The sequence below is a fragment of the Gekko japonicus genome, unplaced genomic scaffold, assembly GCF_001447785.1.
Source record: "Gekko japonicus isolate JY-2015 unplaced genomic scaffold, Gekko_japonicus_V1.1 scaffold165, whole genome shotgun sequence".
NCBI classification, from domain to species: Eukaryota; Metazoa; Chordata; class Lepidosauria; order Squamata; family Gekkonidae; genus Gekko; species Gekko japonicus.
Genome location: NW_015163097.1, coordinates 1,431,404 through 1,450,062, shown reverse-complemented (window position 1 = coordinate 1,450,062; position 18,659 = coordinate 1,431,404). Strand labels below are relative to the sequence as shown.

Genomic DNA, 18,659 nt, shown 5'->3' with positions numbered 1-18,659 from the left:
GCCAGATTTTCCACTCCCCACTGCCAGATTTTAAACCAGGGCACAGAATGCAAGAACGAAGGGAGGCACATAATCACGAGACAAAGGTGGCCATCCTCATGCATGGAGGGGAGAGATTCTCCTATGACCTTTAGATATAAATCACTTAGTCAACAAGTCTTTAATATTTTGATGGCCAATAGTTCGCAGTGTTCTGCTTTCCTTAATATCCTCTTAAGGCATTCTATCCCTGGCAATCTCATAGGGTCTTCTGCTGCTCACCCCCATTTAGGGATTGGATTTTTAACTCTGAATCTCTAATTTTAAACTCAAAAGCAATACCGTGGTTCAAGTTTATTAAACTTGACCATTTACGAACTCCCTATCTTGTTAACATCTCTAACCATAATCTTAGAGTGTCCTTTGCTTTACTGGGATTTCAATGTATTCCCATGGCAATATTGTCCGGTTGTTATTCTCAGATTCCAGTGACCCAAAGAGTCTGTATGTGTGGATCTCACACATTAGAGGATTTACCTTGTTATATAAGTAGATAAATAGGTACCACTTCGGCTTTATATTCTGACCCTAGGTCTAAGTTTTTGGCCGGAATTTTATTTGGCTTAACCTTGTATGCAGACACTGAGAAACTAATATTTTTGCTTTCTGATACTGATGCATATGTTACGTATAGAGTCTCACTTTTTGCCGTTGCTGCTATGAAGATTGGTTGGTTGTGGAAGGAATTTTAACTTTTGCCTGGTAGACCTTGTTAGCTAAATTTCTGTCTGCGCGACTCTAGTCTTTGAATGTTGCTGTGCTTCTTTATCAATTTTTCTTTTCTTTTAGGGTTATGGTTTTCCTGTGAACAGACTATTTGATCTCTTGTTTGAAATAAGAGACCAGTATAATGAAACTCTGCTTAAAAAATGGGCTGTGTTGTTCAGGTTAGTCTTGTAAAATGAGAATACTTTCAAAGCAATGTTACATGATTTTGGTTATTTCTTTGATAGCTATACGCTGGAATCTTTCAGTTTCCAGTTCTTGAGGTGCTCTTGGTATTCTAAAATGTTAACAGTTTAGAGAATCTGAAGAATTAATCAGCAGAATCAGAGCTAAAATTGCATGTCTTGTGCAGCTCGTTGCCCTGGCATAATACTCTGACCTGTGTGTATTCCATATTGAGCTTTAATTTGGTACTGGACACAGGATTCAACCTGCAGGCTTTCAGCTTGAGTCCTTATTGCTACGAAGATACGGTGGAAAAAAATGTGTGAATTTCTTGCTGTGAAGTCTTCCAGTGGTCTCCGTGCAGGGTTGCAGTGCCCTTGCATTAGCATCTTACATATCCATATGTCCAGCAAAAGCAGTCTAAGAGTGCAGTCCTAGACAGAGCTACTCTTATCTAAACACTGATTTCAGTGGGTTTAGACTGGAGTAACTCTGCCTACGATTGCTCTGTAAGTTATGCAAAGAAAACAAAGGAACCATGAACATATACAGATGGGTTTTGTCTGCAATATCCATTTGTACCCACTACCTATTCCACACTTAGCACACACCGTTCTTTCACAGTTAGCCCTAGTATCGTCACTGTTGTGATACTGCTGCCTCTTTGCAGCCCTTTCCACCAGCAGTTCACAGCATTTTCTGTTAAGCGGCTCAGCTCTGCATGCTGACAATGTTAATGAGCTTTCCATGACACCTGAGCTCAGCATGTGCCTGATAATACTTTTGAAAGCAAGTAACGGGACAAGAGTTGCTTACTTCCCGTTGTACGCATATTGTTTCGCTATTGTCATGTTTATAGTGTGTTTGAGAATTTATGTTCCTAATCTGTTCATTTAATTATGCAGGGATATTTTTGAAGCAGATAATTACAGCCCAATACCTGTCTCAAATGAAGAGGAGTACAAAATAGTTATTAGCAAATTTCCCTTTCAAGATCCAGAACTTGATAAGGTGAGTATATATATTATGCTGCCTTTAAAATGAGTTAAGGAGTGTTAGAGTCATTTGAGGGTCATTAGCTCGTAGGGTCTCTGTAAGTCGGAAATGACTTGAGGGCACTTAAGACACACATGCAGAGTCTAAATGATGACGTGCGCTTGAGCAGTTCTTGAATCTGATTTTTCTTATGTAAATAAACTGCACTAGTTAGAGAATTCAGTGATCCAACTGTTTTAGGTAAACCGTAATATGTATTAACTCTTGAGATGGTATTGCAGGCTCAAAAGTATTTTTTAAAGAAATAAACTACGATTCTTTATGATGGTTCCTCCTTTGTTTAATCTGGGCTCTTCCTGGCCATTGGAAGGTATGCAAGGCTACCCTCTGGGAGGGCTTTTTGTTTGGGCCATTCTTTTATGATTAACGTTGAGGACTGTATTAGGATTGTAGTTGTATTTTATTGTCATTGTCAGGCCTGTATTAACGTTGTTGACTTACATTTTCCTGGTTTATTGAATTCCATGCTGTTTAGCAGCTGGAACCTTTGGAGACATTTGGGATACAAATAAATATTGAATATTACTCATTTGTAATTAATTCTAGGTGGTAGTACATTGTGACTATCATAACAGAGTTCCTCTTGTGTACTAGAAGAGGTTTTAATCTCATACATTAGGATTCTGGATTACAGCACAGTACTAGTGTCTATATTTTATTCTCAGTGAGTTGCATCTTTGAACAGAGCTTTTGTGCATTCCCTGAGTCACTGAAAAGCATTCTAGATGGTGGAGAGACATGCCAGAATTCTGTGAGAGATGGCAACCAACCGCTGAAGAGGAGGGATTTGTGGAAACAGGAAATTCCACATCTGTGACTGCCTTCCACTCACTTAGGAGGGTGTCTGTATTCTATGTTTGTCCCCTCTACTGTGTAGATCCCCTTTGTGGCCAGGATGCTCAGCTCTTAAGGATTTGAGTATGGCTTATGGGATTATACACATGCTATCCTTTTGCATCCCAACTTCTTTTTGTGTGAGTTCCCTTTATCCCTCATCAACATTTTCAGGCGTTACACTGATAACAGTAGCCATTGAGCTTTTGGAATCTGATCTTTGGAACTGATTGGAAAAGCAGTAGACAAAAGTGGAATTTGATACCTGGGAAGTTCCTGAAGGAATTAGGGAAAAACCTTCCATACTGTTTTTTGTTTTTCTATTTACAAAATTCAGAACACGCAACTGTCTTCTTTGTAATTTGATAGTAAGTCATAGTTCCAGGCATGAAGACGTGTAAATACTGTAATGATTTTATATGAAGAAAAGATTATTAATATGTTTTGCACATTGCAAAATGGAATGCAACAGTGAACCACAGATATCGGACATAGTTTAACATTGGATAACACTATCTTTTCTGCCCCATCAGTTTGAAATTGAGTATAACATGGCACTGAATTCTTTGTTTCCACAGCAGTGCTTTCCAAAGAAACTTCCAATGTCTCAGTCAGTGCCTCAAATTTATATCCAGGTTAAAGAATTCATTTATGCAAGCCTTAAGTTTTCAGAATCACTTCACCGCAGGTAAGCATTCACAGAAGCAGGTTGTACAGCTAACCTCAGTGCATTAATCCAGTCTGTGTTTTCAAAACAGGGATGAGAACGTATTGTGAGCGTGATGTGATGCTTGCTACCTAATAATGATAGTACTGCCAGATAAAGCTTTTAATGTCTAGGACTAACTCATATAGTTGGTTGCCCCCATAAAATCACCCCAGGAATGTGCAGTTACCAGTGAGCTTGCAGCATGACTGGAATTGAATGGAGTTAACCTGTGGAGTGATCTGGAGTTTCAGTATGCAGCTGTATTTTTGACTCCAGGATCTACATGGCCCACTTCCTGGTTTTGGCCTTGTATTTGCATCCCTGAGTTGTGGATTGTGTTTTCTTTTACTTTCCGAACTGGTTTGTTTTTTTAATAGCCATCATATGTAGAAATAATATTTTGTTCTTGAGTTTATCATTAATAATTATCTTCATCCTATCTTTGTTTCTCCCCATTCAGTATCACCTTTCTTTTTAAAGCCATTCAGAATAGTGAGGGATTTAATTTCTAATAGATGGGCAAAGTATATACAAAGGGAGCTTTACGTTGTTGCAGTAAAGGTTTCCATTTTTGCTGATCTTTAAAGAAAAATTGCCTTTAGCTGGATAAAATGTTCAGTTGTTTTGCTTGCTGAAATCTGGAAGCTATTTCCACTTTGTCATCCAGCTGTGCACTGTTGACAATTGTAAATTAGCCTCCTTTCACATTTACTGAACTAATAAGGTGTATTTACTGCCTTTTGGTCTCCATATCTAAACAGGAACTAATTAATTTTCCCAATTATAATGCAAACAAACAGCTCGTATTACACCCATGCATGTATTAAATTTTGTCAAACTTTTAACAAAGCATGCCTGAAGTGCTCTTCTGAACAATCTCCTATGTGATTATCAAAAAAAGTTTAGAAGGTAATTCAAAAAGAGCTTTCATTGTGTCTGTGGAAATAATTCAGTATTCGTATGTTTGACGCTATATGTCGTTTGGGACAGCTCCACAAGGATATGGTAGGAATAGAAAATCCCAAGGGGCAAAGGCCAAATGAAAGCTAAAAGGAGCATAATCGTTTAAAGTATTGTTAAGAAATGTTCCACCTACCGCTGACTTTTGGAAGGATAGTCATTTGGGCTGCCATGATGGACTGTCTGTGACTTCCCAGCTGCTTTCTCTTGGGAAATCTGTAACTGGGGGATTAAACTTGGGATCACTTGGGTGGCAGTATTTGTGCCACTGCTCTACTGAGCAATGGTTCCATCATACAGAGCCCCTTTAAGACCTGGGCAGTAACCCTGGGTTGATTGGGGGTATAGTAGGGTTGTCAGCTTTCTGGTGGTGGCTGGAGATCTCCTGGAATTAGAACAGCTCTCCGGGCTACAGAGTTCAGTTCTCCTGGAGAAAATGGCTGCTTTGGAAGGTGGACTCCATGACATTTTATCCCGCTGGGGTTCCTTCCCCCAAACTCCGCTCAGCCCTCCAAATCTCCAGGAATTTCCCGGCCCAGAGGTGGCAACCCTACGGTAGGGAGAGAAGGGAGTTTGTCATGAGAGAAGTCTTTGGAGACTAAGAAGCACATGTAATTTGTTAGTCCTTTGTCTGCAGTCTCCTCTGCAGTGGAGGAGTACTGCCTGTTCCTTTTGCCTCTTATATTTATTTATTTATTTTATTTATATTTGAATTTATATCCCGCCCTACCCCGAAGGCTCAGGGCGGCTCACAAGGGCACCATGTGCCAAGGTTAAAACAATAATACATAATTAAAACAATAAATTACAATAAAGTTGAAGTTATCACTGCATGCAGCACTCTTAAAAGGTAGGATTTGCTGTGAAAAGTTCATTTCAGCATCATCTGAGTTTTCCTCCGACCTTCATTTCCCTTAACTAAAAGGCTTAATGACCCTTTTGCCTCCTGGGACTTTGCTCTTGTGACAGTCATTCTTCTTCTCCCTTGCAAAAAGTTATTGGGAGACCTGCTTTTTTCTAACACTCTCAGTCTTGGGAACGAGGCCTGTGCATGTACAGTTTGTATGCACCTAGTTCCATTGACTGGAGCTTTCACTGTTAAAAGAGCATCAGTGTGACTGATGAACGTCAATCTAATTTCCACAAATTCTGCAGGAGTAACAGTTGTTGCTGTTAGTTTCTCCCCCCCTATAATTACCATGTTTTTGGTGTTGATGGGGGAGTGTAGGCTTCCAATTGGCTGGTGAAAGCTTTGACATAGCAGCAGCCATCTAACTGGGCCTAGGATTAAGCTGCATTTTGCAGAGTTCTGAAAGTTATGTTAAAGGTTGGGAGTATTCCACTGGTGAGGTATGTCAAATAGAAACAATGTTCTAATATTGTCTAATATTTGACAGTATTAAGATGCTGGATTTTGGAGTTGTACATTTTATTCTCTTTATTTCAAATTGCATTAAGCTTATCTTTAAAATATTAGTTGACATTAGAACCATAGTGTAAGTGTTAATGCTTCTATGGCTCATAACTTTTTCTTGTCATTGAGGTTCTTTATTTACTTACACATTTGTCTTGTTTGTTCAATATTTTGTTTCATTTTTTGTATATAAAAAGTCCCTATTCAGCAAAATAGTTTTGAATAATTGGTTTCCAAGTTGACTTAATCTGCTGTAGATTTTTCCCATTCTTTAAGGCCATCAGTTTAATCAAGTGATAAATCTCTTTACTTTTTTCCTATTCATTCTTGGATTCTAGGTGCTGATTCTTGTTTCCAATGCCTAGCAAAATTGATCCTCACAGCCCTAATTAAGTGTAGAATAATACTTCGCAAATTTTGAGGAAACATCAATATATATGTTGTCAAAGGCCAGAGTTCATTAGTTGTTGTAGATTTTCTGGGCTGTATGGTCGTGGTCTTGGTATTATAATACCTGATGTTTTGCCAGCAGCTGTGACTGGCATCCTCAGAGATATAACACAGAAAGATGGAGTACTCTCTGTGTCAGTGTGAGAAGAAAAATGGCAATTTATATCTACTCAGGAAGGTGGGGTAGGGCTGAGTCATTATCTTGTAGGAGATTCCCAGGCTGTGACATGCTAATGGAGGAGCTTGCCTGAGGAGGTTCTTTTGCATATGGAATGGTTGTTGAAATTCTAAATTTATCTGTAGTGGTAAGAGGTAGAGCATTTTGTGTTCTGCCCCTTTAATTTTTCAAAAGACTGGATGATTGTTTAATGGTCTTGTTGGCAATTTTCATCATGCACCTTAACTCAAACTTTGTTTTTCAGTTCAACAGAAATAGATGATATGCTTAGAAAGTCTACAAACTTGCTGCTGACTAGAACTTTAAGCAGTTGTTTACAAAACCTCATCAAAAAGCCTCACATAGGTTTGACAGAGGTAAGTAAAGGGAGAGACACGTCTTTGCATAAAGTGTGCTATATTGTGCACTTCAGTGGTTTCCAGTGTATTCCAGGGAATCTCATTGTTTCTCAGAAGCTTCCCAATGACAATGTCAGGTTCCACGGCCAGCAATCGAGTACACGCTTATCAGAAAGGTTATACTTTATTGCAGATCTATAGATGCATTAACAAGGCCATCGTTAAGAATGGCGTCTCCCCTACAAGCATAATGGGATATAGGGTATTCGTATGCATCCCCCCTTCCTTAGGCCAATTAGCCACATTCCCGCACGCGGGAGAAGGAGCCCCAGGCCGTTAGAGCCAAAGCTGAGAACCGAAAGCGCTCCCACGGTTCCCTGAAGTGCAAAAATGCAAGACCATAGATAAGCAAGCGTTACAGAAGCAAAGAAAGAATGCAGCGATACTTGAGACACCCCCAACCCTTATGACAGCATAGCTGACAGACAATAAAGAATAATAAGCTCCATTGATATGCATTTGATATTACAGCATCTTGCAGTCATAGGGAGAGTTTTGGGTGCATTCTAGAATGTGCACTGAATTCATACAAGGTGAATAAAGCTCAACATTACGAGCATCCCACAGGCTCTGAATGTGAAATGTAGGATATGGCATCTCTTGCGATACACAGGTATTCTGTGGCAGGGACATGGAGGTTATTTGATAGATAAGCCAGTGTGGAATGAGTTCCCCTGAAGATAGAAAGGTTATACTTTATTGCAGATCTATAGATGCATTAACAAGGCCATCGTTAAGAATGGCGTCTCCCCTACAAGCATAATGGGATATAGGGTATTCGTATGCATCCCCCCTTCCTTAGGCCAATTAGCCACATTCCCGCACGCGGGAGAAGGAGCCCCAGGCCGTTAGAGCCAAAGCTGAGAACCGAAAGCGCTCCCACGGTTCCCTGAAGTCCAAACAATTCACACCACCTGAAAGACCATAGATAAGCAAGCATTACAGAAGCAAAGAAAGAATGCAGTGATACTTGAGACACCCCCAACCCTTATGACAGCATAGCTGACAGACAATAAAGAATAATAAGCTCCATTGATATGCATTTGATATTACAGCAACTTGCAGTCATAGGGAGAGTTTTGGGTGCATTCTAGAATGTGCACTGAATTCATACAAGGTGAATAAAGCTCAACATTACGAGCATCCCACAGGCTCTGAATGTGAAATGTAGGATATGGCATCTCTTGCGATACACAGGTATTCTGTGGCAGGGACATGGAGGTTCTTTGATAGGTAAGCCAGTGTGGAATGAGTTCCCCGAAGATAGAAAAGCTGAAATGTACTATCTGACATCTTTTTATTCTTTATTATAGCCCATTCAGATTTGGAACTTTTGCATATAGGGTTGCCTGGTCCGATCGTCATGCTGGTAGGGGGATTCGGGAGGTTGTGTGTTCCAGAAGTGATGTAGGCCTGCTGATGAGATTGGGGGCGACACTCTGGTTTTGGGGAAAAACTCTATAGTAAAATCTCCCTCAAACCATAGAGTTTTGCCCAAAAATCAGAGCATCACCACCACCACCCCTATCACCAACATGCCTACATCACTTCCGGGTGACATCAGTGTGTTGTGCACAACATCGCTGTTTGGAGTGGGGGGAATTCCCTCCCATTGGCCAGCTGGCCGCCAGCAGGCAGGAGCCCATGAAAGAGGGGGATCCCGTGCCCCCACCTGGGAACGGTAATCCCATTTGCATAGGATAGTACAATTGATAAAACATTACAAATATTCTGCCTTAGAAAAATGTCATTTTTACCTTAACTTGCTCTTTTCTCTTTCAGCTGGTACAAATTATCATAAACACAACACATTTGGAGCAAGCATGTAAATACCTTGAGGACTTTATAACAAATATTACAAATATTTCCCAGGAAACTGTTCACACAGCAAGGCTTTATGGTCTTTCAACGTTTAAGGTATGTGAAACATTGCCATTTCAGAGTACTAAGGTTCCAATCTCGGGAACTCTTTTCTTCTTTTCTAGGTGCTTCATACTTTGATTCTGTGTTTGGGGTATAAGTTTCAAATGCATCAGATGGCCACATTATAGTTTCAGCAAGCCTCCATACTCAGAAGGGTGTGCTAATGTGTGATTATCAGCGGCTGGAGAATAATGCAAAATAATGCACCTCAACCACACTTTATTTTTGATCTTCCTTGGAGCATCTGGAAAACTACTGCTGAAGAGAGGTCTGGATCAATTTAACCTTTGGTCTGGACCAGGAGAGCAGTTGTTACATTCTTATGACTTGGGACACCTTGACCAAAGTTGATAGAGGGCTGGCCCTAAAGTAATGCTAAGCAGGGGTCATTTAGTAGAAAAAGAGGTGCAGGAGCTCATTAGCATAACTTATTATTATAACTTATTTGCATATGCCACACCTCCTGACATCACTGGAAGTGTGTCAAAAGGCAACACCCACCGCTCAGACACCACTGGACTGTTTTGGATTGCTAGCTATTGGGGGGGGGAGTACAGATCTGTCCTCGCAGAGGAGGGAGAGCTTGTACCTGAATAAAACTTGGTCTTAAAGGTGCCACTTTCCAGTACAGTAGAATAGTGTCATAAACATCCAACAATTTGGGGGACTTTTCTTTCTTTTGCTTAAGGGTAGAGGCCCTCAGGTCAGATGAAAGGTTTCTGAATTCTCTGGTTTGACTGCATTTATTCCCCTGCATGGGGCAGTATCCTTTATGATCCGTGTAAACTGTTAGTTAATATGGGGAGGAGGAGGAGGAGGAGGAGGAGGAGGATGATGATGATGATTTATAGCCTGTCCTTCACTACCCAAAGGTGTCTCAGAGCGGCTTACAAACTCCTTTCCCTTCCCCTCCCCTCCCCACAACAGACACCCTGTGAGGTAGGTGGGGCTGTGAGAGCTCTGACAGAAACTGCTTTTTTTCAAGGACAGCTCTTATCAGAACTATGGCTTGCCCAAGGTCATCCAGCCAGGTGCAAGTGGGGAATCAAACCCGGTTCTCCCAGATTAGAGTCCGCATAGTTAACCACTACACCAAACTACTCAGGAAGGGAAGGAGACTTACAGCTGAAATTCAGAAAGGAACATCCACATTTTGGAGATGTTCCTTTCTGAATTTCAGCCTTGAGTCTCTTTGCACACACACTACCCTCCACTGGGAACCCCTAAATGGCATTTTAACGTTTCCAAAACCATGACCTGGATGTTCCAGGCTGGCCTGGTCTCATCAGATCTCAGAAGCTAAGCGAGGATGGCCCTAGGGGGTACTTGGATGGGAGACCACCAAGGAAGTCCAGGGTCACGCGGCACAGAGGCAAGCAAAGGCAAAACCACCTCTGTTCATCTCTTGCCTTGAAAATCCTATGGGGTCATCGTAAGTCAGCTGCGACTTCGTGGCATTTCAGAATCTACCCAATTCAATGTAGTCTGATTCCCAACATGATTTCTAAAGCCAGGAGTCTCTGAAGCCTTTCAGGTGTTCTTGGTAACAGCTGATGCAGCAACTGCTTCACGGTTTCTCTCCGTGGATGGTTCATGTGCATAGTGCAGTCCATAAATAATATATAGAACTAGCATAATCGTTCCTTTCCCTGTAAACTTACTGTGCCACTGAGGACAAGAACAGCCAGTTCCATGGTGAACCTAAATACATGATGAGCTCATTATTGTTATGATATACATGTCATCGCTTTCAGAGTATTGGCTTAATTTAAAGTGGCATAATCTCATTAAGGTTAATCCATGGTAAACTGTGTGCCATTTTAGATATCGATGGGGTCATATCTGGGAGGAGGCAAACTGAGAATCTGTTTTTGCCCGACATCTTCTAACTTACACCTACACATTTCTTAGACTTGATTATACATGTTGTTCATTAACGAAGAAATGTACATTTCCAATGGCATAGCATTGTGAAGTTTCCATAAGAAAGAATGTTTGACGGGGGGTAGAGTGGCTGGCTTTAAGAACAGCAACTTTATGTTTCTGGACTCTAAGTGGGCTGCTGTAAGTGGTTTTTGAGTTAGAGTAGGGTCCAGTGGGATCGTTGTTCTGGCATCGCATGCCTTATAGAGGCAGACATGCTGTTCCCCTTAGACCTGCCCTTTGCACTGCCTGTTTACAGCTTTCAACCTCGTTTCTTCTGGGGTCAAGACTTGGGGAAAGAGGCATTCTCTGATCCCTTGTCTGCAGAAAGGATTTCCACTGGCATAAAACTGTCTTGGGAGTTGGTGGTGTTTCTATAGAACCTCTTCCCTCGGAGGCATTAGAAAAAACCTCTGGCAAACTTTTCTCAAGAGGGGAGTAGAGCACAACCCCCCCCCCCATTCTGGCCTTAAAAGGCAGTGCAGATTATTTATTTGTTTACCGCAAAATAATTGAATTAGTATGAATATTCCCCTGCCATATATGTTGTTTTGTTTTTTAACAGACAAGCAAAATGATGTGATTTGGCACAAAAATAGCATGACATGTAGAGATTATGAATAATCTGGAGATTCAGAAAGCTGCTTGTAGCCCAATTCTCCATATGCTTACTCGGAATTAAATACCTCTGTTTTCCATGAGATTTAGTCCCAAATCAGTTGGCATAGGCTCATTTGTTGGCTTGTGCTAGCCCCACCCTACTCTGAAGCTCCTTTTGAAACCTCCTTCAGTTTAAAAAACAAATGCCAGGTAGTATGGGGGGTTGGGAGGGGAAAAAAATCTGTAGTACTTAGCTGTATTTCCAAGAGGGAAAGGAATTTTAATTTTTTTATTTTAATGAAGAATATTTGCCAAATGTCAGTGTAGCGAATAGTGTAGTTTCATACAGTTTATGTATAATATATTTGTATTCCTGTGTGCTTTAAATGTTTTGTAACATAGGTTTAAAGAAAGCTTCAATTGGTTCCAGGATATTGGTATCTTAAATTCCAAGTCATTACCTGATTGTGAATACACCCAAAAAGGACAGGATTTCACAGACTGACAAACTAAAGAGGATTATTCCTTCTGAGACTAGTCCTGTCTTCAGTACTTTTTATTTTGTAACTAAATGTAAAACTAAGCCTATCAAATTCCATTGCTAATCTCTGACATCAATATTTTAAAGAAGGGTAAAGTTAGGATAAAAACATCCTGCTTGTATTTCTCATGATGCTTATGTATTTTCAGCCTTGGGGACACTGTAATGCTGCAATTAATTTTAAAAGTAGGGCAAACTATAAAGCCAGTGAAAGCCAAAACAGCACATACATAGCGTTTTTTCTTGTGCAACAGATTCACCTATTGTAGTTGTTGTAGTGTGGTCTGGAGGTCCATATCTATATAATATAAATTATACTGAAGGGTAAATATAGTATTTGCTTTCAAATAAAATGATCACCAGTCTTTCCAAATAAAATGATCGCCAATGAGAAAATCTCCAGGTTTGCAGAAAAATCTGAAATCTTAAAAAGAAACCCTTCATTTGGGGGCTTAACCCCCCCCCCAAAAAAAATAGAAGCAGCATTTACCTTTAGGGTACATTTACTTGTACTTTTAAGAAATGAATGTCCTCTGCAGTGGTCATTGTGGGGGCTGCTAGGCAACCACAACAGTGTTGTCAGCCTTCAAGCCCTGGCTTTTGCCAGTGAAAGCTGGGGAGAAGGGGCAGGGCCCTTTTCAGGCTTGTTTTGCCTTTGAGGAAGGACTAATGACAGCAACCAATGGAAGGCCCAGCTGTTTGCTATTATTCAACAACAGCCACTGCATGGAAAGCCATCATGGTATAGTGGCTAGATTTCCACACTAGCAGTGCGAGGCACTATCGCACAATTGCACTCATATCACGGGTGATCTGTCACATTCTCAACCTAATTCACCTTGGAGGCTTGTGGTATGGGTAAATGCAGTAGAGGAATGCTTTGGGTTCCTGCTGTGGAAAAAGGTGAGATAAATTAAGTAAATAAATAAAGCTGAAGATGGTGGCAGATAACAGGTATATTGGCTGGTGTGTGAGAAGGATGGAAGAAAGCAGAGAAATGGGAAAGGATATGGAGGAGTGGATATAGGAGGAAATGAAACCCCTCCCCCTGCAAGTCCTTGTGGGTCCCCCACTTGTATATCTGTAATTTAAGACTGACATGATCAAGAAATTCTGAATAATCTGCAAACCAGATTCTTGGAAAGTCACCTTTCACCATTTTCTTGTGTTCAGCAGCACAGCAGTATCATCACAACTGAGCATGTGTGCTCTGTCATTTCTTGTGTCCTTGAGCACTAAATCATTAGACCCCCACAAAGGCAAGGACAAATGTTGCAGGCTCGTAGGGTGGGCCACTCCGTATTTGGTTGCATCTCTGCATGTCTGGATGCCCTGCTGCCTCTTCCCACAGATTCATGAAGGCCAGGGCTTGCTGAAATATCAGTTCTGTGCTACATGTGGCAATCACTTTCTTCTTTTTTGCTTTCTCATGAAACATTTACTAAATTGGTCTTTTATAGTCACTTTTGTAAATGAGAATATTTAATTTTCCAGGGTGTTATTTATGTGTCACATTAAAGGATGCTATATATACTTTGTTTTTAACATGTACATAAAAAATTATGTGTTCACATCAAAATTCAGTTTGTGAACACAACATGCTTCTTTGCTTTCTATTGTCATAGTTATACAAGAGAGTGATCTGCAGGGGCTCTTAGGAAGGGGACATTCCATTACCTTTCCCATGACTACCAACTTCTCCCCTTCTTAGTCCTTCTCACCTTCTTCCAAAGAAGCCTTAGCTGTCTTAATCCCCTCCCCCTTGCAGCTCCTGCGGGTTCTCTTCTTCCTTGGTCCTCTCTCTGCCCCCAGTTCCCACCCCAACACCTCCCTTTTTCTGCCTCCTTCCTTATTTGCCCTACCTAGTACCTTCTGTTGTCATGTTTATTATTTTAGAGCTTGGAAGAACAAATATAAGTCATGAAACTATTATGGACAGTTGTTGGTCTTTACTTATTCATGATATTATGTTCCACAGTCTGAGAAAGTTGTATTGAAAGTTACTGTTGTTATCTGTTGCATAGTCATAGTATAATTATTGTTCAATGGAACTTTAGAGCCCAGATTCCAAAATCTGTTTTGATAAAATGTGCAAAAAACAATTGCTATAGGTGGAAGTCATTGGTGTAATTGGTAGTAATAGTTTTAATTCCCTCCTTCATTATTCAATAAATATTTTTCTTATTTCATTCTGTAAATATTGAGTCTATTGCTTATACATATACCAAATATAGTATTAAGGTGCTTATTTCTGTGCATTGGGTTAATTTTTTTCCATCCTGGGTTTAAACAGTAGCCTTAATGAGATTCCTGTATTGAACCTTATATGTGCATTATCTAATTGTCTGTGGGTCCTGCTGTGACTGTCATTGGTGGTATCTAAGTGCCTGGGGAATTAACGGCTAACAAATCCAGCCAGGTTATAAGGGCACACCCTTTGCAGATTCCTCCCTCCCACTGCACTCAATATTACTTAAACTTATTATTTTTATCTCAGAAAATGGCACCACTGCACATGCTTCACTTGTAATTGGAAATCCCTTTTTTATTAATCCCAGTGTACCTTTTTAGGAAAAGCTGGATTCATTTAATGAATCTAGCCATCCCGCAGTTCAGAACACTCTGCTGTTATTAACTACATCTTGTAGAAGCAGCTTATGTTAATAATGTTTAAAATAACTGAGAATTTTCTTTTTCTGTCCCATTTATGTTGCCTCATGCATAATCCCATTCACTGTTTCCTTAAAACAAGATTTTTTTATGAACTGTAACCTTACTTGTTCTAATTGTCTGTTAAAACAATTAAATATGGTCTTATTCAGATCCTATTTAATGTCATTGTTTCCCTTGGATCACCTGAATTTGGGAAGGAAGCATCCTAATCAATATAAGTTGTACAACAGTGGGTTATTAGCAGTATCCAAAAGCAGAAAGACAAGCCTAATTCCATATCATGGTCCAACAAGCAAATTAATGTAAATCAATACAGATTTTTTTCCCTTTTAAATAGAGGTATGATTTGGGTTTTTGACACTATCCAGTGGAAGGCTGTGTAGTATTTTTCATAAGTCGTGTGGTTCTTCCCATGCACTCGCATGTGATCTTTCCAACCCAAGGCCGAAATATAAAGCATCTTAGTAATATAGTTATCATTGTACTATGACTGATTTCAAGCAATGTATTACAATGTGGATCAAAAAATAACCATTAATGGATTTTTCCTTCTTCTTGGATCTCATTGAGTCTTCTCTAACATTTATAGGAATTATCTCCACATCAGTAACATTTTGAAATGTGCTTACCGTATCTTCCCCCACCCCTCAGGATGCAAGACATGCTGCCGAAGGGGAGATTTATACCAAGCTCAACCAAAAGATTGATGAGTTTATTCAGCTTGCTGATTATGACTGGACAATGACTGAACCAGATGGGAGAGCCAGCGGCTATTTAATGGACCTGATTAACTTCTTAAGAAGCACCTTTCAGGTTTTTACTCACTTGCCTGTAAGTATACAAAATGCAGGTGATAGTAGATTAGTTTGTCTTAGTATGTTCAATGCAAGGATGATTTGAAATAGAAAATGAAAAATAACAACTGTGTCTGTTTTTTACCCATGGTTAAGAGAACAGGAGTGAGCCATAGAGTTGCATGATATATCTCACCTCCCCCATGTAATCTGTAGTAGTATATCTGTACAGAAGCTTACGAGGGTTGACTCGTACTAGGATTTGCAAACCAGAGTCAAACCCTGGTTTGAAATGCTGTTTCTAAAACTAATGCTGGTTAGCATCAGTGCAGGTATAATACTATCTTAACAATGACAAGGGAAAGGAAAAAGGATTTTTTTAAAACCAAGAAGTGACAGGTCTGTCAGCACTTGGCCTTTTACCACCTTTTAACCACAGCTAAGAAATGGGCATGTTACATCTGCATTTGGACACAGAGACCTCAGGAGCTCCCAGTCATGTGAAAAGATTCTAGATTCTGTCGATTGCTTCCCGATCAGTCAGGCAATATTTCCAGGATACTTTCAAGCTATTGAAAGCAACCCGGCTCTTAAAGAATATTGCTTCCATAAGTAAGCTTTTATATGGCTTCTTCAGTACTTTAGATTACGGAGAGTAAGCAAGATCCAGATCATAGACAATGGCAGTAGCCCACACTGGGTTTGTGGGACTCTTTTAAAAGATTTTCCTTCAAGATCATACTTTGAACACCCTGGCCTGGATAGCCCAAGCAAGACTGAGCTCGTCAGATCTTGAAAGCTAAGCAGAGCCGACCCTGGCAAGTAATTGGGAGAGATCTCCAAGGAATACCAGGCGGGACACAGAGGCAAGCTATCAAGCCACCTCTCTGAAAATGTTCAAACCCCACTGGGGTCACCTGAAGTTGCCATGACTTCCAGGCATGCAAGCACATAAATACACACGTGCACGCTCTCTCACACACACAAATGCCCACACACACAAAAAGGTACTTTGAACTTTTGAGCATATGAATTTAAATTTCACTTCATTTAAGATATAGTATAGATGCTTTACAGAGGAAGGCAATGGGAAACCACCTCTGTTAGTTGCTTGCTTTGAAACCCCTACAGGGTTGCCATAAGTCGACTGCAGCTTGTCAACATTTTCCATCTTCCCATAGATGCTTTAAAAACAAATATTATGTCCATTCTCTGTGACACATTGATTTTAGTGCAGTCTATTTTCTTGTCTTATATGAGAATATTTATGTTAAGTCTTGGTAGTACTATACTAAAGGATTTCAGCAAGGAACACTTTGGAGGTTTGTTACAAATATATAATTATATGATACGCTGTGGCACAAAACACAGATCTTAAATTGACTATGTCTCTCGTTTACATTAGACAGTATATCAACCAAACATTTAGTTCACTAAGGTTGTGTCTTCAATATGAGTTTTCTGCAAGTTAATGCCTTTCCGGATTAGCATTGATACATATGCAACCATGGCCAGTGCAAGAGGTTTCAGGGGCGGTGCAGTTGTGGGGACCTTTGCCCCTGAGAAGAAGATGCTCCTGCTTAGAACTAGGACTCCCAACTTTATTATCTGTTGTCACAGGGTTTGTTCACATTGAAGGCTGCATATGTTCTCTCTGGTCATAATGAATAAGAGTACTTCCCAGATTCTACAGTGATGCTGCTGAAGATTTAGGAATGTATTCTTGGGTCATGTGCCCCATTCCCCTCACTAGCTGTGTCTTTGCTCCCCACTCTAATACAGGTATGGTGTTATCTAAGAGTAAGGTATCCCCACCAAAAGTTAGAGGGGCCCAGTATCTAATTACATTATCTGCAGTCAATTAGATACAACACTTTCAAAGTGGCAAATCAGGTTCCATGTATGTAAAGTGACAAGACATCCTGCCCTTACATGTGAACTGATAGGGTCTGATTTGGCATTGACTGACAAGGTCAATGAAAATGTTGACTGAGTAAGTAGTGGTAGTAAAAAAAAAGGCAGATTCTATACTGGGTATTCTTAGGAAAGAGGTTGATAATAAAGTTGCTGGTTTTGTAAACTTCTCATATACGTGTGGCCATGCTTGAAAAACTGAGTAGCATTCTGATTGTCCCACCTTATAAACAGATATAAAGTTTGAAGTGGTGCAGAAAAGGGCAACAACAATGACTGGTTGGAACATTTTCATTGAGAGTTCTAAACATATAGTAAAGGTAAAGGTAAAGGTTCCCTTGCTCGAAAGCCAGTCGAATCCGACTCTAGGGTTGCGGTGCTCATCTCCGTTACAAAGCCGAAGAGCCAGCGCTGTCCGAAGACGTTTCCGTGGTCATGTGGCCGGCATGACTAAACACCAAGGCGCACGGAACGCTGTTACCTTCCCACCGAAGTGGTCCCTATTTATCTACTTGCAATGTCTTGCTTTCGAACTGCTAGGTTGGCAGGAGCTGGAACTAGAGACAGGAGCTCACCCTGTATTGCGGCACCCGGGTCTTGAACCACTGAACTACTGACCTTCCACAGCCTGCAGTTCAGCGTCTTAACCACTTGAGCCACCGCAGCTCCACAAACATATAGTACTGTGCTATAAATTAAGAAATCTATGAAGTCACTGTAAAAACCTGACCATTTACTGCTTTTAATCAAACTTTTCAGAACAAAACAAGTGGACAGTAATATTGGTAGTTGCACACCTAACCTCAGTAGTGTTAAAGAAGAATGTTTTGGCTTCATTACAAGTGTTGCAGAGAACAAATCTGTGTGCTTACTGTTTTCCTTGTGAATCACTCATCAAGATATAAACCCTTTCCCCCTGCTGTCTAAGTAAAAATTATGAGTTCTATTTATTTTAAAAAATCGCAATAATCTATATTTGCCTAAGAGATTTTTTTTTTATAACTAAACTTATCAAATGATGTAGCATGTGCAATCTGTCCTAGAACCATCATACTGGTATAAGTAGGCTTCCCAGTTCTGTAATCATGCAGTAAATCATGCAGGGACCACGGGTTGGATCCAGCCATTCATCCATCAGAAAGTCTGGCCAGGTCAACAGACCTTCGTTTCCCCTTGCCCTAGCAGTCCTTTCTGTCTGCAGGAAAGTCTGTAGCCATGTGGCTGCAATTGTGGAGGGGGCAGCAATCAAATTGTCCTTTTTGACACTTTTCTCAGCATAGCTCTGCTAATGGGATTTCTCCCACTTCCCTCTCCTGACTAATTTCTCCCAGCCCATGTAGCTATTACTCCATGTGGGTACTG

At 40.4% G+C, this 18,659-nt stretch overlaps 1 protein-coding gene across 1 annotated transcript in view; it reads left to right on the top strand.

Annotated features, from left to right (window-relative positions):
* The window catches only part of EXOC6 (exocyst complex component 6), a 113,112-nt gene that overhangs the window by 50,659 nt on the left and 43,794 nt on the right, over positions 1 to 18,659 (top strand). Inside the window, exons 13-18 of the mRNA XM_015406625.1 lie at positions 829 to 926; positions 1,836 to 1,941; positions 3,399 to 3,508; positions 6,776 to 6,887; positions 8,712 to 8,846; positions 15,241 to 15,420. Of these exons, the coding sequence (XP_015262111.1) occupies positions 829 to 926; positions 1,836 to 1,941; positions 3,399 to 3,508; positions 6,776 to 6,887; positions 8,712 to 8,846; positions 15,241 to 15,420 (741 nt within the window). The remainder of the gene's footprint in view (positions 1 to 828; positions 927 to 1,835; positions 1,942 to 3,398; positions 3,509 to 6,775; positions 6,888 to 8,711; positions 8,847 to 15,240; positions 15,421 to 18,659) is intronic.